The 20,915-nt window shown below is 36.2% G+C and overlaps 3 protein-coding genes across 3 annotated transcripts; all 3 read right to left on the reverse strand.

The window, feature by feature from the left end:
- Positions 1-693: 693 nt before the first annotated feature.
- On the reverse strand, positions 694-4,068 carry LOC147500713 (uncharacterized). Its single transcript, XM_086562338.1, has 3 exons — positions 3,779-4,068; positions 3,268-3,559; positions 694-1,096 (listed from the first exon to the last, which is right to left on the reverse strand). The coding sequence occupies exons 1-3, from the start codon at positions 3,899-3,901 to the stop codon at positions 1,056-1,058; spliced, it is 456 nt and encodes a 151-aa protein (XP_086418464.1). The 5' UTR covers positions 3,902-4,068; the 3' UTR covers positions 694-1,055.
- A 3,831-nt stretch (positions 4,069-7,899) lies between these two features.
- LOC147500714 (lipase class 3 family protein) lies at positions 7,900-15,686 on the reverse strand. The gene is made up of 14 exons (XM_086562339.1): positions 15,324-15,686; positions 15,132-15,241; positions 14,688-14,750; positions 14,437-14,608; positions 14,178-14,282; positions 13,091-13,221; positions 12,308-12,884; positions 11,461-11,526; positions 11,215-11,291; positions 10,200-10,475; positions 9,595-9,931; positions 9,364-9,513; positions 8,490-9,029; positions 7,900-8,403 (listed from the first exon to the last, which is right to left on the reverse strand). The coding sequence occupies exons 1-14, from the start codon at positions 15,570-15,572 to the stop codon at positions 8,215-8,217; spliced, it is 3,042 nt and encodes a 1,013-aa protein (XP_086418465.1). The 5' UTR covers positions 15,573-15,686; the 3' UTR covers positions 7,900-8,214.
- A 636-nt stretch (positions 15,687-16,322) lies between these two features.
- On the reverse strand, positions 16,323-19,777 carry NS2 (asparaginyl-tRNA synthetase 2). The gene is given in 9 exon segments (XM_086559408.1): positions 16,323-16,715; positions 16,807-16,865; positions 16,951-17,080; positions 17,272-17,336; positions 17,415-17,583; positions 17,585-17,598; positions 17,925-18,506; positions 18,858-19,094; positions 19,242-19,777. Coding segments are annotated over 9 exon segments (1,866 nt in total). The 5' UTR covers positions 19,668-19,777; the 3' UTR covers positions 16,323-16,531.
- Between the last annotated feature and the right edge of the window lie 1,138 nt (positions 19,778-20,915).

Here is a 20,915-nt window from a genome sequence, read left to right on the forward strand (position 1 = left end):
TCCTATTTACTTTCTGTCAGTTTAGGCGGAAAAATAGAATTTTCAATGGAGAAGCCCATGACCTGGCCCAGTGGGCTATGTATATATGGCCACATGGAACATGGTATGGATCAGCGAGAGAGAGAGAAAAAAAAAAGTTGGCAAGGGCTGTCAAAGGCACAGAGTATTCTTGTAGTATAACAGTAGATGCATTTAGAGAATCAATTGAATCGCAATATTGGGGATAATTTTGTGTTGATCACTTGTTACAACATATTTTTTTTATATGTTTGGAAGGAGCCCAACTGCCCAAGCATGTGGTGCACAATAAACTCCATGGAACTCTCTTAAGTGTTTAAATCGATCTATTGTTCATAGGATACGTAATATTATTATAGAGCGTCTAGATTTTGGATATTATTATGTGATTTAACAGTTGGTTTTAGAGTTACATCATTGTCTCTGCCATCTTCTATGGGAAGAAGAACAAGAAGGGTACGCATATTAACTTCTTTTGTATTGCAGATGCAGAGTATGTAGACAGAGATATTAAGAATGGTCATAGACTCATAGGTACAGAAGAACCAGTTGACGTTCAGTTTATAGTTTAAAATGTCAATCTTTACCTTTAAATCTTCAAATTCTAATGGATAAGGCCATTCTTCTGATTTGCTAGCCTTTTGGGAAGCTTAATTATCAGTTTATGACATGAAGAACACAACCACAAAAACATTTCTCCAAACCATATGATCATACCAATCCAGGGTGCTACCACTATGACGGCATACATAATGAAATTTTATCCATCAAGAGTACCACTTCATCAACTTGTCAGTCAATTTACATCGCGCGTCTTTGGAATCTATCTTAAATTCTTCATGCCCAGTACAAATATATAATAATATTAGAAATTTCCATACTTTTTCTCGACATGTTTACAGCTTGTCGGTCCTTATTTTTGTACCACTGCACATGGAAGGGTCCACCGACACAGCTACCTCACATCGGGCCAGGCCGCCTGGATTTCTTCGAATGTGCTTTCAGTTGTGCACCTGTGGTCTTTTCTCATCAACTGCTTAGAACAAACGGCCGCCCGGCCACACCACCTGACTGAGGTCTGAGGAGATAACAGTATTCAGATATGATCCAAAAGTGAGCTCTTAATCTTTTTGATAATGGTTGGGGTACAAAAGCCGTGAACGGATTGATTATGTTTGCGTAGGGTATTCAATAAGACTTCAGGCATGAAAACGATTTATTTGGCGCATAAGGAATGTATGAGTCAATAATATGTCAAAAAAAAAAGCGTTCGTCTACCCCGAGGATATTCTAATAGGGAGGGACGATATCCGAGACACAGATCCAACGGTCTAAAAATCAAAAATATAATCAGAGACATAGATTTTCAGAATATGAGTCAATTATACCTATGTGACTAGGTGAGTCATAAACACCGCGGCCTACATAACACAATATTTTCGTAGATTCCTACTACAAGAAATTGGGTAAGAAATTGGGTAAGGGAGCCTCTTTTAGAAAAATTTATACTTAAAAATTGAAGAATATTATTTTATAAATTTACTACTATTTATCTTTTTTATATAGTGAAAAGTATTTGTATAAGAAAAAAAAAACAAGATTCAAAAGTGTTATCTATAACTACCCACATTTTTTAGAAGTGGACAATTTAGTTATTGAGATTTGTAACCATTTTATTCTCTTTTTTTTATCCTTCTACCAAATTAAATATTTTCATTAAAAACAATATAATTCAATTATAACCATTTATTTTGCATTTTTAAATGCATATGTACAAATATAAACCACCAGTATATTAAACTTAGGGTTAACTAATATTACCCCCCCACTAGATGAGCCAATTAGGATTTTCCCCCCGCTAGATGGGAAATTAGGGTCTTCCCTAAACACACGGTCAACTTGGTTTGGCCGTTAACTTTCAAGTCAAACAATTGAAAATTACACAAATGCCCTCATTATTTTCAAAAAGAAAATATTCAATTTTAATTAGGTTGGAGTATTTAAGTCATTTTCAGTTGTTTGACTTGAAAGTTAACGGTCAAACCAAGTTGACCGTGTGTTTAGGGGGGAGACCCTAATTTCCCATCTAGTGGGTGAGGGGGGGGGGGGGAATCCTAATTGGCTCATCTAGTAGGGAGGTAACACTAGTTCACCCTTAAACTTATTTTAAAAGTACTAATGCATATACAAAATGCATTTTATTATTTAATAGTTTTGACCAATTACTATAAAATGCAATGAGTTGATTTAGGATTTAGTGTCTAGAAGTTTAGGCTTAGGGTCTAGTTTATAGGGATTTAGGATTAGGTGTCTTGAGGTTTAGGGTTTACGCACTTAGGGTTTAATGTCTAGAGGTTTTTAGGGTTCAGGTTTAGAGTCTAATTTATCAGGTTTTAAAGTTTATTCTTAGAGTCTAATTTACACGGATTTAGGGTTTTATGTGTAGAGGTTTAGGGTTTAGGCTTAGGGTCTAGTGTCAACAAGTTTAATTTGTAATACACCATATGCATTTTAAAACATAAAATAGATGATTGGTTATAATTGAATTATAACATTTTAAAATGCATTGTAAAACATTGAGATCAAAATAACTTAATAAATTTTAAAATATTGAGTTAAAGTGCAATATTAAATGTTTAATTTCAAATGCATTTTAAAATTTATAAAATTTTAAAGATTATAAGAGAGGAAATATAATTGTTTAGTAAATGCAAATAATTAAAAGATGATATTTTTGTAAATTGCTTTTGAAAATGGGTTAACATGTGTTAAATTATGATTTTGGTGTAAAAACTAAAAATATTATGCCTATCGGTTTGGAGTGCAAACAATTCTTAATCCACTACCTTAAACTAATTTTCTGATTCCCACATCACATCATTTGTGATTTGTCTTGTCATCTAGTGTATACTTTTGGCATTTCTACTATATAAATTGTATATTGCAAATAAAATGCATATTTATTTGTTGAGACTTTATTTATTCCATATTTCCATGATTATGAGTTTATGACCATAGCAAGACTCCCATAGCAATTCTGCCGAAAAGACATCAAAAGAGACACAAAAGCAGGCAATTGATGCAACAACCAAATTATTGAGTGAACTCAAACCTACAAGCACCACACTCCCACAGGCCAAAAGTGCTCATGCAAAATCCTTCTAAACACACTAAAACCATATATACTTTGAAAACCCCAAAACACTCAAATGGTAAATCAAGCAGATTCAGTAGTACTGATGTTGCTACCTTCAGTCAGTGTCATCTGCATCTCCTTGTTCTTGTTTTTGGAGTTGTTGTATTTGTTTGATGAGCCTTTGGAAGCTTGTACTGGGTACTTGATAGCATTAAGTTCAATTTTCCTAAGTGCAGCTTTACCAAGATCAACACCACACATATCAGAAAGCCTTACTAAATAAAGCAAAACATCTGAAAGCTCTTCACCCAAGTGCACTTTCTCTTCTTCTTCCCAGTCAGGACATCCTTTTGGTACTTCTCCTTTCCACTGAAATATTTCAGATAACTCTCCTACTTCACCCACCTTGTACCAAAAGCACCAAAACCAGTATTAAAACATATAAATATCACAAAGAAGAACCTTTTCTCATTCCTTTCAAAGCAAAAAATTCATCATAAAACAAAAATAAAAAAGACCCAACATAAAACACACATTCAATATACAAAAATAATAATAAAAAAATAATCTTTCATAAGATGGTATGTTGGTAACGAGTTTATGGAGTTGTTTAGAGGGGTTTACCAGAGCCAAGAGAAGATTACGAGGACTATGAAACTGATCCCAGTTTCTTTCTTTTGCAAAATCTGCCATCTTCTTCTTTAAATCTTCAAGGGTAACGCTTTCTTTCTCAGCAACTTCACCCATGTTGATCAAACAAGAAAAAAGTGCCCAGGGAAAAATGGAATAATTATTATAGAAGGTTGAAAAGTTCCTGTATATATGAAGAAAAAGTGGGATTTGGTATTTGTAGCATTCACTTTTGTTTGATGGTTTTTACTTATTTTAAGGTTTTAGAATAAATTCGTTGAGAGAAAGAAAGAGGGAGCTTAAAAAGGTAATGATGAAGGAGAAAATTCAGAGTTGAACGAGTTGCATAGTGCAACCCCAGCCCCTCAGTGGTCGAAATTCCATGTTGTAAACAGTCCATAACTGCTACAAAATTGGCTTCTGCCCCCCAATCAAGTGCCCAACGTGTGATTCTACCTACATCTTCTGTTGGCTGGCGTAACAGCATAGTTGGGAACATTGTTTAGGGCATTTCCAATGAAAGTGAGAAACAAGGGAAATTGAGAGTTTTCAAGGAGCAAAAAATCCTTGCATTGGTGGTGACTTTTGACTAAGTGAAAATGAGAGTAACAATTGCTACTGAGATAATAGCCGACTTGTAAGTTTCGGACGGAATGTTTTATTCCGTCTCGTGAGTTTTTCTTTTTTTAAAATATTTTCGGTTTTTTTTTTCGGACGGAATGAACCATGTGTTTTTTCGAGTTTTTTTTTTTTTTTTTTTTTTGTTTGTCACATTTTTTTGATTTTCACATTCAGACGGAATTAAACATTCTGTCCAGGTTTAAAGTCATTTCTGCATTGGACAACCTTTTCTTATTTTTTACTACAAAGTAGCAAAGATGGGAAATAGTCCTACGAAGAAGTGAAAAAAAATTACTTGGGAATGCTCTGAGCAAATAAATTTTTTGCTTCTTGGGCTATATGCTCATTGTGTATTGTCTAACCGCAATTAAGAAAATTGAACCATAAAATAAGGAAACCAAATCTCCTCAATTAGGAAACTAACTAACTGACCGAAATAAATTAAGAAAATTAAACCACAAAATAAGGAAACCAAATCTCTCCCAAAATTTGGGGTGGGGCTTTCTCTCTACTCCACTTCGTCTTCTCCACCCTTCTAACTTATTTCATGTCTATGAAAAAAATAATACTTGCCACTTTAGCGTAACAAATAAAATCTCATTGAATTCAAATGATAACGAAAAATAAAAAACATAAAAGCATTTATCATCTACGTTGTTTCCAATAGCTTAATTGCTCCCTTGCATCTCATGTGTGACCTTCACTTCCCTTAAATCCTAGTAGCCCTCGCATACAAATTGTAAAAATCATAGGTTTCTTCTTCCAAATCAAATGTCAGTCCAATCATACTTACGTCACTATCAGTAGTACTTTGGTTTTTTGTTTCATCATTGTCTATCTGGGTTGAGGAATGCTAATCGTGTATTTTTCTTTTATATTTTTCTGAGTTAGAAAGAAAAGGAGAGAGACGAAGTGGGGAAGTGGAGGGATGAACAAAAAAGAAAAGAGATGGAGAGATATCGCGTCCAAATATCTCACGTAGGATTTAAATTTCTTATTTTGTGGTTCAATTTTCTTAATTTATTTCGGTCAGTTGGTTCCCTAATTGAGAGTTCCATCTCGGTTAAACTTCTGCGTGAGGTGAGAGATAAAGTGACGCATGGCTAGTTGCGGTTGGACAATGACACAATGAGCATATATATATAGCCCAAGGAGCTAATTTTTTTCTCATTGTTAGCAATACTCTAAATAATTCGCATATAATTCACAAATTGAATTTTTGAAGGCCTAAACATTTAATACTTTCGAACCTTTTAATAATTCGGAATAATTCACGTTTTTTTTCCACTATAAACGTATAAAACACAAATTACCGAATTATTCAAAAATTCATTTAAAAAATTCTTCATATTTTTTTGAAAACTAAAATCTTGTAAGAATGAGTAGTATAAAAAAAATAAAAAATAGAGGTGAAAAGAGATATGGGGTTGACCATGACTTAAAAGCTTTTGTATATTTATGAAGAACATTTTTTGTTTCTTTTTACAAATCAAATGATCGAGTAAACTAACATAGAGACATGAATATGTTGCTTATAATTTTTATTTTTCTATACAATTTACAAATCTACATTCTAAATGAGATGTAAATATAGAAAAGAGAAATATTGACAAATATATATTATAATTATACTAGAGTAAAATTATTGGAACACTATAATAAGTATAATATTTTACTCTAATTATATATTTGTAATATATAGTTATAAATAAAATTATAAGTAGAACAATATAATATATAGTTAGAGTAAAATTATAATAAGTTGAGTAAAAATAGTGGAATATTTTAATTATCTTGACAAATATATATATATATATTATAATTTCTCTTATAGTATACCAAAATTTTGAAATCCGAATTTTTATTTCAAAACGATTAATACTCATATAAAACATACTACGTATTATGAAATTTTGACTGAATTTTTTTAACATGTAAACGAATGAAACTCAAATTATTGATGTACCGAATAATTCTCATATTCCGAATTGCTATCAAGAGTTTTGGAGCTTAATTGGGCTAGAAGTAATTGTCAGCAAAAAAGGACTCCTCCAATATGTAACCATCATTAGGTTTTCTTTGAAATTGGCACGATAAATATTGATACAAACTCATGATCTACGATCTACCACGTTTAATTTTATTTTTGAGTTAATGTTTAATTTAGTGTTGCATTGACGCAATTCTGTGAACAGATTGGTTCATTTAGGCATCTGATTATAGACGTAGAGAGGTTACTCCACCACGAAAAGCACCTCTATATACCAGCTGGCATAGTCAATAATAGGTCAGTTTATGTGGTTAGACTTGAGAGGTTGTTGAGATCTCGTTTCTATCATCTCTTTTTCCCTCAGAAATAATGGAGATGCTTCATTCTACTTTCCTTGTAGGTTGGAAAATACACTTGTTTTTTTCAGGTACTTTACCATGAGTCCATGACCCTTCTTATAAACCGACCATGGCCCATGCCTATATTTTTATTAGATTCTCAGCAACACAACATGAGCCAAAATTCTGAAGATGAAACTATTTTAGCTGAATAAGCCACGTAGTAAGTATTGTAGAGAAGGACAAGCGCTAGTTAACACACTAAGCATATAGTGAAGTTGAAATATAATAAAAAAAATGCCAATTGATAATCCATCATTAACTGAAATATAATAAAAAAAATGCCAATTGATAATCCATCATTATTGGTCATTTGGCTGCAGATTCTTTGTTTAACATCATGCTATTGTGCTTATGAGTTCTTTATAGTAAACTGTACATGTAGACATTTTTTTTGTGATCGTCTAATATATTATAGTCATGTACAATTAATTCATTACTTATACTATTCATTCTGAAAATCACGCGTAACTATAGTTGAGCATATTCTAATCTATTTATAAATTCATATCTGATCCGCATGATTGTATATGTTTTCCGATATGGTAACATGCCAAAACTAGATGATGTTGTAGACTTGTAGTCCAAAATAAGTATCAGCCTTTTGGTTGCATGTTGTGAGATTTTATCCTGCCATGAACGACTAGTGTTTCATGAGTTGTGACTTCTGTCCTGTGATGATGGTCACTTACTAGGATTCTTACAGGTTTCTGCTTTGATTGATGCCGTTTTGAAAGTCGGTGAATACCATCCACCCAATTGTTGTCACTCATTCTGTGCCGGTAATGACTTAAATGGATCAGAAATGTGAACTTCAAACTAACCTTCGGTGCACTGTTCCGTTCGCTTAGAAGAGCGCAACGTTGTAGGAAACAATGTTGATACTTTAAATGAATAGAGAGTAATAATCAGTAAAAGAAGTTCATGCAAGAACCTTGGCAAATTACTGTTATGAAGTAAAAGTTTACACTTACAACTTACATCACCCGAGTAGTTCATATTGTTAAATGGCCCCGTTGTTAAATCAAGCAATTCTCCAATTCATTTAGTGTGGATGGGTGTGTTATAACAATCATCAAATATATACTTACATTGCCACTCAAGCAAAGAATCAACAAATGCAAATTTTCATTATAACAGTTACTATTCTGAGGGGCCAATAAGAACTTAAACAAGCATAGACTACAGAAGAACGAATTTTACATACGGGGAAGCAGATCATCTTTTAAAAAAATCCCTTAAGGGACATCAAGATGATTGATAAATTGCTGCATATTTACTAACAACGCTAAATAAGCTCTAACTCTCTTGATAAATTTGAGGACGCACCCGCACCTCGTAAGTTACTCCTAGATCCGGTAGAAATGTACTGCTTTGGCCGATCTGAAAAACCAAGCAGTAGTGATTGAGAATGTGGAGTCTCAAGGTTTCCTCAAGGCGGAGGCAGCACCCATAACAACTGCTAAGACAAGCCCAAGACCAGCACCAATGGATGCACCCACAGCTGCGGCACTCAAAGAGCTTCCCCTGCCCTGATAATCTTCTCTTGCAACCGCTGCTATCTCCTGTTCTCTAGATGATTCCAGCATGAGCCTTTCCCTTGCAAGTTCCTATAAGCAATCGTGAGACAAGAGCTTTAAACTTGAACCATAAAATATTGGACCTCAAATCAGCTCAAGTAGGAAATCATGTCTACCTGGAAAGCCGCCTCCTCATGGATCCGCAATGTGCGGTGCATGAGTTGACATAGAGAAGTTACACCATCCACAGGCAGCGTTGTGGTTTTCTTTTGGAAAGGCATCCGAACAAGGTTGATAGGATTAAAAACAAGCCTTTGGGGGTTTATCCTTCCCTTCGGCTCCCCATCATCTACTGAACTCCAAGACTGTGTAGTTATCGCAGTACTAGGCATAACATAAGGACAGGAATTGATAACTTCAGTCATGCTTGGAGATGCTTCATATGCCTGTATGATAGCATGCACTGCTGCTTTATGCTGATGCGCGCTAACTGAGAACTTATTTGTTATGGCAAGGACCCAAGGAATGCCGAGTGCTTTGGCCTCATTTAAAAGAAGAGAAAGGGCTGAATGCGGCTTCGAAACATTTGACTGGCTGTAACGCGGCACCTTGTGAGAGAGGTTATGTACAAGAACAATCAAATCAGTTTTCCGACTAAGATCATGAACCCCCGTCCATAATTTATCCCTGAAACGAGCAACCTCTAAACTCAGCTCCTGCAGAACCCACAGAGAATGAAGCAATGAAAACTATGCCAACAAAAAAATACAATATAGAGACAAAGTAAATTCCCAAATCATGAGGGGCGCGAAATCAAATCAGTCTGATGAATGTTATGGACTTCAGTATTAATATTTGCAGGACTTCTCAAAGTTCATAGGGAAATGAAACAAAGATAGATAGAGCATATGTAACACAACCCCAGCCCCATAATTTTGAGTGGTTTTCAGGCATGACAATAGTCTTCTGCCTTCCCTCAGGAGATTTCTCTAATCTCACGAGTACTCTAAACATGAGCAACAAATGCATCCTTTGTCATGGAAGATTTACCTGCAAATTCACCCCTGCAGAATCTAGAAAACACAGGCCAACAGCCATTCCTTCTTGATGATCAATCTCTGGGCGCACACTCTCAAGATTAATGGAGGTCACCATGCCCTGACCCAATATTGCATTGAAGAGAGAGGTTTTACCAGCCCCCTACGAAACACATAAGTAATTTTACATCATTTTCATGTATATAAACATTATCTTGCATATCAATAATCACATAAGGAATACCTCAAGGCCAACTAATTGCACTCTACGAGTTCTGACAAAAACCTCTTTGGAGGCAGTAGCGAAGTCACTTGTACAAAACACGACAAGATCGTTTAGCCCTTCTGGACGACTTACTCCCTCATGTGATGACCCTATATCAAACTTTCTTCTGGAACTACTATTTCCCATATCATTATTAGGAAAGGTAGGCATCAAAGACTCGTTGACTATCTGATGCTTTCCCTGGTTTCTAACAGGAGCCCCAACTAAAATTCGCATCTTTTGCATATCTGGCTGTAATTCATGATTCGAAGAAAAAGTTGGCATTGAAGGTAGTGATTCTACTGTAGTAGAACACCTGTTTAAAAGAAATACATGTCAACTCATGTGGTGTCATTAAAGACCATACCATAGCTATAATTGTTTATCTTTCCATAACGTTCTTCCCAAGTCCAGACTTATTTTACCATATAAGCACTCTCTTTTGATGGTTTTCAACAAAATGGTGAGGCTAGTACATATAGTCATTAGAAACAATAGATTTGCTCATTTGCAAAGTTGCAAGCCCCAATACTTAAAAAAGGAAACAAAGATCAGAACGTGATAAAGAGTAATTATAGCCATACCAGTTACCATTTAGTTGTGCCTGAACTAGGCTACACAAATGCAACCCATAGCCGGTGATATCAATTTTCAAAGGTTCCCCATTCTTCCCACCAGGAGCACCACTCCATCCAAGAGGAACAATAGATGTTGCAGTGCGAATGATAGGTGTCTCTACAATATGCCCAAGTTCAACAGCACCAGCAATTGCAAGGCCTAGCCATTGTTGTAGATTTGGAAATTGTGCAAACTGCTCGACGCCCAAAAAAGGACTACTACACATGCAGCTCTCATATATTCTGCAAGAAAAAGACCATCATGCAATATTTCAAACATCACGATCAGTGCATGGTAGGATGATAGATGATACCTATCATCCTAAAATATTCTGCTTGTGTTACCACATTCTGAAGCTACTGTATCTGACTATCAGTATATCTAATATAACAACCTTTCACGTCTAACTTAGTTACTTCAATTTCATTAAACAAGATAGAAATACTCACAATAGGATATTTCATTATCTCAGTAAGGGCCAAAAGCATCAAACTTAGTATCTACTAAGGATATAAAATCAAGTACTACCATTATCACAACACAAGCATCTCTTTGGCATTACTGAGAACCCCTCATGGTGCCACCACCACCCCCACAAATGGGTTTATGCAGGCAGTTAAGTCAAACCCATTCGGTAGAGGCTCAGAGCTTTCCCACCACAATACTTTGATAATGTATAAGGCTTATGAGACAGTGTGTAGTGGAACTCAAGGCTTCAAAGAGAATCTGTTTCGCCTTCTAATCTATAAATATACCTCACCACTAGAGTTGAATGCAAAAAATATTAGGGGTAAAATCTTTTTATTTCTTGCTACTTGCTAGAAATAAACCTACTGGAAAGGTTGGGATAGAAATGACTAATGAGATTTATCCGACACTAAATGATGTGTCAATCCACATATTAAATATGCAGTACCAAGGAAAAAGAAAGATTAAAACTAAAAAAATAGCGAAAGTACAACCAGAGCTTCAATGTCTTACTTTTGAAAACGGGACCTATACGACCTCATTGAATGTGATTGAAATCGCTCCCTTAATTCTGAAATAACAGAACTCACCTGCAAATGCCTTTGCCAACAGAAAGCAACAAAGATGAGAGGTTCTAAAAATGACTGCTAATCAGACATTGTGGAGAAAGGTCACGAACATGAATTACTACCACAAGTGTATTAGACATCTGTGACAAAATTATATAACAATAGCTAAAGAAACAAAGGATGCTCGTACCGATGTCAATTTTGAATATTCTGCTGCAGAAAGTGACTCCACTGATGAATTTCCCAGGAGATAAAGCTGATATAAGTCACAAACGAAAATATGATTATGCACCCCATAAAATGATAGCATCATAAGCTTTATATCTACAGATTTAGATTGTCATACAGGCACCTACAGAAACAAATCAACTTTCTACTTTATTAAATTCTAAAAGACATGGACACTTCATATTCTTAATCAAATTTGTGTCAGACACACAAACACCTGGACACTTGTGTAGGACACACGACCACGTTTTGCATACGATTTCTAACCCTAAAAGACTAAATAATCAATTAACATAGGTACAACTCCATGATATGCCACTTTCAAAATTATATATTTGTAAGGAACCACTTTGTAAGGTCTTGAGCCCAAAATTAGTTGTGTAACTTAAGAATAGTAACATTTTTCTTTTTAATTAGTTGTGTCCCTGTCATAGGTCGCTGTGTCGAACACTCCGTATCGTATCCGTGTCAATGTGACTTAGATTAAATTAGGTAGTACAGTATCCAAGTAATGATTTTAAAATCGGAAAAAAAAATAGTCAATGAATCCAAACATGGTAACATCATAATTGTAAAAACATAAAAAGGGTTCATATCTGGTATATCTAACCAAAACAATCCATTAACCAATGTAAACCAAAGAGTTCGATAAATTGATCAAAATGAATAACAGTACATTCTAAATGAAGAGTAAAAACGACAACATGCATGAAAATAAATGCCAGAACACAGAAGGAAGCATCCGTCAGGTGTAACAACAAAAGAAAAAAGTCACACAAACGCACAAAATAAAAAATCTTGTTAGCTACCTGTCCAAACGGTACATATGAAGGTAAAGAAGGCACTCTGCGCCACCCCCTGTAATCCCCAGCTCCTGTGACTTTCTTTTCACAAAACTTGCTACTCTTTGCCTCATCTGTTTCCTCCTGTGTATTGGAGAATGGTTTTAGAGAGATACCATCAGATCCCTCTTGAATCTCAAGAGACTGTGCAGCATCTACTTCATCAACAGTTGATGTTACAACAGCATCACCTAATGAAGATATCCCGCCTAGTACAGTTCTTTCACCTCTAAACTTATTAAAATGTTCTTGAACTGCCTGTATAGGAACAAGCCTTGAAAGTCTCCAGAAGGATTTCTGTACAGGACCTAAACCTAACACAAGTTGTTCCCCGCCATTCTCTTTTAGTTTTGTTGATTCTGATCTTTCTAATTCTTTTTCACCTCCCGCTGTTGATGTACCAATTACTCCCCCATCAGCAGACATCTTTGATGCTTCTGCGTTATAATGATGAAAATATGCTGGAGATAGGATGCGTGGTACCAGGTCCTCAGGAATACAGTAAGTTTTGAAATAATGCCGCCACCCTTTTCTATGGACATAACTGCAATAAACAATTAAATGAAAACGCATGAAGATTCTAGCACATAGATTGACCCGAACATGGATATCAATGGAGCAATAGTACGAAGAGTACCACACAAATATCTTCCCAGATACGCACACTCTTATCTCAAGCTATATCGATAATTTGATATACTAAGTATCTAATAGACAAAGATAAAATGAAGACCCAAACAAAAGACATACTCTTTCAATGCAGCATTCCCAACTGGGGGCTGGGAGAATGTGATACACCTGACCTGGACGCTTTTACCCTCTTTTGGTGAAGATGACGAAGCAATAACCCTCAAAATGGCAAGAGTGGCCAAAGCTGCTACCTGAAAACAACCAGAATAGAACCTTTAAATACAAAAAAGAGTTATCAAGTCACCTAAATACTATACAATGGTCTCTGTGTGAGAGAGTTCAGTACACTGGTGTTACTTGTCCGGGTAGCATACGCAAGTCACCTATATTACAGCCCAAAAAAGGATAATACATCCAGATCAACACTCAGAAGCATTTGATAGTCAAGCCAGAAAGATCATATGTGGGATCTCAATAGTTTTTCTGGATTTGGTGATATTAGCTCTTTAACTGAGCATGTTCAGATCTGGAAGCTCTATTTTATTGAATTGTCACGAGAAAATGAACAGAAAGTGTAGGTGCCAGCTAGCTTAGTTGGTAAAACCTTTGGGCGATAGTACTTGAGGTCTGGTCAAACCCCGCCAGCATTACTGAGTTACTGATCTCGTTTAAAACAGGCTTGCCAAAAAAAAAGAAAAAAGTACAAGAATGCCTTTAGAGAAAATGAACAGTGTTGCAACAGGTATATTCATAACCCAGTGCATTGACCAAAGGAAATTTAACATCTGGAATTCAAACACGATACACATTTGAGGTGATGGTTTATTTTGTTAAACTTAATCCTGTCATCTCTATTTTACCATGGTGATAATCAAAGTCTGTATCTCTGCTCAAGATTCCATGCTCATCTTGTAAGGATTTGCATTTTCTGTTATCTTTTAGGTAAGATTCAATACAAGTCTAGCTGGCTTTGAACCTAGACATGTCGTAACGCTCCCAAATACTTTACCAACTAAACTAGCTCGTACCAAGGACTTTGTTTACAGCATCACATTCTTATAAGGAAAAAGGAACACATTTCCTCCTTTTCCTCATTACGTACATCCAAATAATTCAGTTTGACCAGTCTGTACTACCTTTTACTTCGCTTTATATCTAAAAGAATAACTTCCAAAGAAATTAAAGTAAAAAGAACAATAAAACTTACTGCACCACCAAGTGAGTGTCCGCATAAGACAAGCTTCCGGTTCTTTTTCTGTGCAAGTCTGTACAGTTCCAGTGCTGGTATCCCCTTAGCACGCGCCAAGAATCCCTACAGATATGATTTTAGAGAAGAAACTAGGGTAATATCTTTAAAAAAACCAACAGTATTTGACTAGTTAGTAAGTACAAGGAAAATACTGTCATGAGAATAATCTTGCATGACAAACTGACATGGAAGCATAAGAAGAAAAACTCGGAATTACCCGATGGGCAGCAGGTTTGGATTTGTGTTTCTGTTTGTCCGTCTTTGTACTAAGTGACTTCCCAAGATCTTGATCTTCGACTTGATCGAAATCAATAATTTCATTCTCTTCGATATCTTCTGCCTCATGAAATACGGCACCCTGCAATATGTTTGCATCCGCAATAAGATCCCTGAAAAGAGACGCATTATGTCCTGTTTCAGTTTCTTCAAAATTTGAAAGGTAAAGATAGAGAGCAAGTTCATTCTTACTTATACTGCTTAGTCCCAATAAACGAAGCAAATAATGTATCACCTGCTTCAGCCAATAGGTACCTGCAAAGGAAACAAAAGCATAAAATACAATACAAGGTCACACAATCTATTACAACAAAGCATCCGACCACCTTCCTTTTTTCAAAATAGAGCGTAAGGTGTTTTCACGTATCTACAATTGCTCGCATTTTCAAATCAAGGTAATTGTTAAAATTGCATCAGTGCAGTAGGTCTTGCGAGATGGTAAGTTCAAGTCTGGGATCCAACATTGGCATTAATCAACTTCTATAGGTCCACCTCACAAACCATTCCAATCTATAGACCACAGCTTCGTACCGTTACATAAAATAACTTTCTTAATTAATCCCACTAGCATTTCAAAAACTGAACAAATACAAAGCTTTAAATTTAAGCAATTAAAATAAGAAAACACTAACACACCTGTGAGGTACATGATCCAAAGAAGGTTGCACACGCTCTAACGACACAACTTGCCCACCAAAATCCGCCTTAAACTTATTCACAACTCGAATAATCTCAGTTGCAGGTCTCTAAAATAACAATAAACAAACAAAATATCAAAAACCAACTCAAAAAACCCAATGCAACAGTAAACAAAAATTGAGTACATACCTTATAAACACACTCAGAAAGAACCATGCAACAAAGAATATCTTGTAAATCAGAAACATTCTCAGCTTTAACAGCATGGCAAAGTTCCTGTAGCTGTTTCCTTCTTCTTTCATATTCTTCTTGTAGTTTTTTTCTTTCTTCTCTTTCGTTTTTATTCCAAGGCCATTTTATTTGATTATGATGAAAAAAAGACCATTTTTTTGTTTGGTTTTTGAACCATGTTTCTACTTTTGTTTGTACAGACTCCATTGTTTATTCCATGCAATGTTGCAAAAACAAAACCCAACCCAATTAGGGCTTATCTCTTTTTTTAATGAATGGGAAGTGTTGTTTGTTTGATTGAGATTTGAGGAATGTTCTGAGATTGCTTTATAGCATATGCCATATGCTCCCCCCTTGGTAGAATGTTTTAACTGAATTAACTGTTCATACAAAATTTCGTGAAATATCGATGATTTCAACGATATATTTGGGTGTTTTCGACTTTGGAGCTCGCCTACTTCCCCTGCAGAACATGGTTGGTTGATAAGAGCATCTTTAGGAGTGATATCAACCTAGCATCAAACACCAATAATTTGGTGTTTTTTCAACTTCAGGAGAGTCACATATTGATGAAAACACCAAAAAAACACCAAACCAAACACCAAATCGGCTAAATATTTGGTTCCAGGTTTGGTGCTGTATCAAATCACTTACGCGGTTTTGGTTTTGACCGCGCGGTTTTGCCAACACTGCGTGGGCTTGGGCTTCTAATTGGGCTTATATGGTGCGGTTTTCTCAAAACCGTGTGGGCTTGGACTTGTCAGTTGGGCTTTAGTGGCGCGGTTTTGGAAAAACCGCGTGGGCTATATGACGCAATTTATCCAAAACCGCGTAGTTTGATGTCAAAAATTTGATGTTGCTCCTAAAGTTGCTTGGTGTTTTTTTGGTATTCCTAAAAATGCTCTAAGAAACCATATATAGTTTTGTATTTTGCTTGACAAAATGAGGACATCAAAATAAGTAAATTGGTGGGATATATCATTTAGAATAATATGTACAATTTACACATGTAGCATTACACCATCACGCTTTCTGTAGTATGGTTCATGAAACACTAGGATTTTTCCTATTTACCATTTGACAGGAGTACAAGACAGGGACAATGACTAGAATTCACATGCTGCAATCCTCGTTGCTTGGCTCTTCCATACTTGAAACAAGTCTTTCTAGTAGTTTGCACTGCCAAAAGTTCTGGGGAAAGCAGTGACATCTCTAATGTCTGTTAGGCCAGTAGCAAAGAGGACCATGTGGTCGAACTCAAGACTAAATCCTGAATGCTTCACAGTTCCATGCCTTCGTAGATCTAAGTACCACTCGAATTGCTCCCTTGGCGAGTTAAACTCTTTCATTCTGCATGAGCCAAAGTGTAATTCAAAAATGTGATAAATGATAATTGTATGGAATTTTTGGAAGGAAAGAAGATGGCGTGGTGTTACTATACCTTGTGCTGAGCTTATCGAATCTTTCCTCTTTCTGGCTTCCTCTTACCAAAGTTCCAGCCTACATCCATAAAGTACCTAAGGTTATTGAGAGAGAACTTCCAGGATGGATGTAGAGCAATATAACATGAACATTCTAAGCTCACCTTTGGTACAATTACATCGATTGTTGCAACCGTTTTGCCATCATCGTTAACACGTGCATAAAATGGCTTCTGTTCTTTTGGAGGGTTGTATATTATAACAGGGCTCTTGTATATTTTCTCAGCCAAATAACTGCCAGTAACATAAACAACAGGTAAATCCTACTAGAAGAATGATGAACGTAAATCGAGTTAAAAATGTGGGTGAAGCCGTGAAGGAGCAAGGATATTCTGTGTCCAGGGGAAGTAGTTAGATTTCAGTCCCCACTGACCTCTGTATTGTTTCTCTATGTGCAACTGAGCATAATGAACATAAAAGATTACCTTTCATGTTCATCTGTAAGAACCACACCCCATTCTATTTTCGCTTCAAAATTCATATCTGTAACCTGTTTGTGCATCTGATGTTAGCTAGTCAACTTAATTATCAAATCAATATTTCCAAGAAACTAGGGCAGGGATTATACCTTCGTTAAGGCCTCCACAGCTTCTGCATAGGTTATCCTTACAAACGAGCTGGACACTACTGATTGAAGACGATCAACAATGGTTTGGTCTATTAAACTTGTAACAAATTTCATATCATCTGAACTCTTTTCCAATATCCATTGACAGAGAAATTTCAAGTAATCTTCTGCAGTTCATTACATCCTGGAAGTGCGAAAAAGTAGATGCAAATCAGGGTCACATTTTGGTAAAACACAAGAAGCAACAGAGAATGTTTCCAAACACACTCTACTGAGGATTTCCCCTTTCAACCTTTGTACACTTTCCAAGAGACTGCACACACTTCATAAGCATGGCCAACACATTTTGAAACTGGAGTAGAAATGGACATCTTATTGAATTATTACTTTATATCAACCTATTATGTTATAGGTTAATTGCGTGTATGTAATGATAACAAATGCCAAATGGAAAATGAGAAGTATAGATCACAAAACAGAGGACTAGGGATATTAAACTCATGAATATACCTCTAAGTCTGCAAAAGCCAATTCAAATTCAACCATCCACGACTCCGCCAAATGCTTTGTAGACCGAGATTTTTCAGCTTGAAATGTTGGTGCAAATGCGTAAACATTACCAAGGGCACATGCATAGCTCTCCAGGTGAAGCTGATCAGAACTCGCTAGATACATTTGTCGGGGAAAGAAATCTTTGGAGGAGTCCTTTCTAGCCTTGAAAAAAGACTTCGGATTTGATTTTTGCCGTGCTTCTATCTGTGAGGCTAGCTCATTGGTCTTCAGGAGATCCTGAAGTGCGATAGCCAGTGCTTCTTTATTGCTCTCACTTCTCTTCAGCTCTTCAATTTTCTTACTTTTCTCCTTTATGGAGTCCTTCACAACATCAAGGTTAACAGATCCAGTGTCAACCACTTCATTTGGTTCCTCTCTCTGATCTTTCTCTGAAAGGGTTGTGACATGAAACTTCTCACTATATCCTTTAGGATCAATGCCTGTGATAACAGGCATGTGCATGTAAAGGAACCCATGGTTTTGGGAGAAAATGTTAGTTGCCTGACTCAGAGAACTGCGTATTCTTGTAACAGATGCTACCTGCGAGATAAGGCATGGATTAACTAATATTGAGTTAAACTTCATTTCATTTAAAAGCATAGCATAGGCTCTACATAGTTCCTAGTATTTCACAAGAATTCTCACATCTAGGCAATTCAAAGGGAAACCAGTCTTGATCGAGGTAGAAAAGAGATTATATTGTATATATAGTACTTGTGAAAACGAAGGTGCTGTTATATTTTATATATGAGAGCAACACCATTATTAGCCATATACCACACTGCAGAGTCTAAACCCTAATGTTTTTACCATTAGGCTGTTAGCACATTATTATCTAGTGGAAAGAGAGTATGCGACAGATGATGTTTCACTAAGATGTAAAAAACGTACTGTAGTTGTTCGAGGGCGAAAATGAGAGTAACTCCTTAGACTATCCAAAGGTATTCTTGTTTTTGCCAATGGATAGTTAGCAGTATCAACAGTCCCCACATGTATAATTTTCTCCACTTCAAGTTCTATAACATGTTTTCCTGGTACCGATGGCTTCCTCAGGACACCTTCGACTATGATTGAAGTTCCGGTAGGAGTGAATTGGCTGACGCGAGCTTTGGAGGAGTCTATCACAACCTGAAACACATTACAGGCCCAATAGTTATAAGAATTTGCTAAATTTAGCTATGGTATAGTAGGGGTTTGGCACAATCTAGTACGTTTTTTATGCTCTATTTTCCAATCACTGTAATGTAATAATGGAATTTATTATGTATAACGTACCTGAAGATTTTGAGCACAAGATCCATCATTCACTTGCAGGTAACCAATAGAAGGAACAGGTACAGGTTTAGCAGGGGTGAATTCCAACTTCTCGCGAAGAGGAGTACTACTAGTTCCACCAAAAACCTTAAAAATGGTTCGCAAAAGCGGGATTCGAGATTGAAAAAGCTCAACACATGTAACATCTCTAGGGGTTGTTGTTGGTGTTGTGGCCGCGGTAGACGTCACTGCCCCTGGAGTATCCTTAACTCTCTCTTTAGATGATTTCACCCAACCTCCAACAACAACTCTTTCTCCCACAAAACCGAAACCCTCATCAGTAGTACACAAGATAGTATTCAAAACAACTCTCTTAGAGTATTTTGCATGAGTTAAAGCAGGGGTTCCACGTGTTTTTGTTGCATGATCACCTTGTTCTGTAGTCATGAATGAATGTTTTGAAGTAAAGATGATAATAAACCTTGGTATATGTAGAAAGAAGAAAGAAATGAAGAGAATGTATTGTAAAGAGAGAAGGGCTTGTAGTTAAGTTGATGAAGAATGATGTTTTGTTTGAGAAGAAGATTATATAGAAAAGATGGCGGGAAAAGAAAGGCATTGTTTGGAAGTTGAGACATGTTTTATTATTAGTTGTGAAATGTGAACGTAGAGAAGAAGGTAGGAGAGAAAATGAGCTCAAGTATGAATCTTGGGTTTGGAATTCTTTGATGTTGGGATTTTGAGGATGTACAAGGAAAGATTAAAGATTACAGGAGAAGTAATTCCAAAAGCTTGCTTCATCTTCTTCCATAGTTTTCTTGGTAATGGGCCTAACAAGTTGGGCCCATCTACTTATTAGATATATACACCCAGTACACATCACAGAAAAATAGTGGCTGTAAATAGAAACTTGTATTACTAGATCTGTAAACAGTGGGGGCGTGAGCAGAGGTGGAGAAGAGAGAGAGAGATGAGTTTATGGTGGGGAGAGAGAGAGTTGGGTTTGGTTGAGAAGGAAAGAGTGAGAGGGAGAGGAGAAATTGGTCGAGAATGAGGACAGATACAAACCAACCAAAATATTTTTTGGGTCACATATCGGCCCAAAAAGTTCACTCGGCTTACTTGACAAGATTTTACTAGGGGTGGAATTTGTGTCGGGTTAGCCTAAGCCCGATGGACTAAAATCTGACTTTTGTTGGTCCTGGGCTAATATGTCAGATCCGTGGTCTAGGCTTGGTTTTGTAAAATCAAAACCTGATTCGATTTTGAGTTAGGCTCGGGTTAGAATATAAAAAAACCAAAAAAACTCGGGCCCGTGTATATGTATGTATATTTTTCAATCATTTTATTTTTGTGAAAAATTGAGAATCTCTATTTTAGATATAATAATGTAATTAACAAAGTTAGTTTCCCTTTCAAACAATCAAATCTCTTTGATTTTATTATAATATTTCAATTTTAGTGTTTTTCATTTCATAATTTCAAAAAAAATCTGAAAAGTTTGACTAACCCGACATAATCCGACCCAACCCGAATTGGTGGGGCTAGGACTTGGACTGAAAATTGAAGGATAGACTCACCGAGTAGGATTTGGTCCGGACTTGGGTTGAAACATTTGAAACTCAGGTTGGCCTTAGGTTATATCTCAACCCAACCCAACCCAACCCAACCCAATCCATCCGGGTCGGGACGGGT

This window comes from Coptis chinensis, chromosome 5 (genome assembly GCF_015680905.1).
Source record: "Coptis chinensis isolate HL-2020 chromosome 5, ASM1568090v1, whole genome shotgun sequence".
NCBI classification, from domain to species: Eukaryota; Viridiplantae; Streptophyta; class Magnoliopsida; order Ranunculales; family Ranunculaceae; genus Coptis; species Coptis chinensis.

What these genes read in the sequence shown, in the direction of transcription:
- LOC147500713 (XM_086562338.1), bottom strand. Translation starts at nt 3,901, where the DNA reads ATGGGTGAAGTTGCTGAGAAAGAAAGCGTTACCCTTGAAGATTTAAAG. An exon ending in GTAATCTTCTCTTGGCTCTG is followed by an intron (nt 3,560 to 3,778) that starts GTAAACCCCTCT and finishes TTTTGGTACAAG; the next exon opens with GTGGGTGAAGTAGGAGAGTT. An exon ending in GCAGATGACACTGACTGAAG is followed by an intron (nt 1,097 to 3,267) that starts GTAGCAACATCA and finishes TTATCTCCTCAG; the next exon opens with ACCTCAGTCAGGTGGTGTGG.
- LOC147500714 (XM_086562339.1), bottom strand. Translation starts at nt 15,572, where the DNA reads ATGGAGTCTGTACAAACAAAAGTAGAAACATGGTTCAAAAACCAAACA. An exon ending in AATATTCAAAATTGACATCG is followed by an intron (nt 11,292 to 11,460) that starts GTACGAGCATCC and finishes AGGCATTTGCAG; the next exon opens with GTGAGTTCTGTTATTTCAGA. An exon ending in TATAGGTCCCGTTTTCAAAA is followed by an intron (nt 10,476 to 11,214) that starts GTAAGACATTGA and finishes TTTTTCTTGCAG; the next exon opens with AATATATGAGAGCTGCATGT.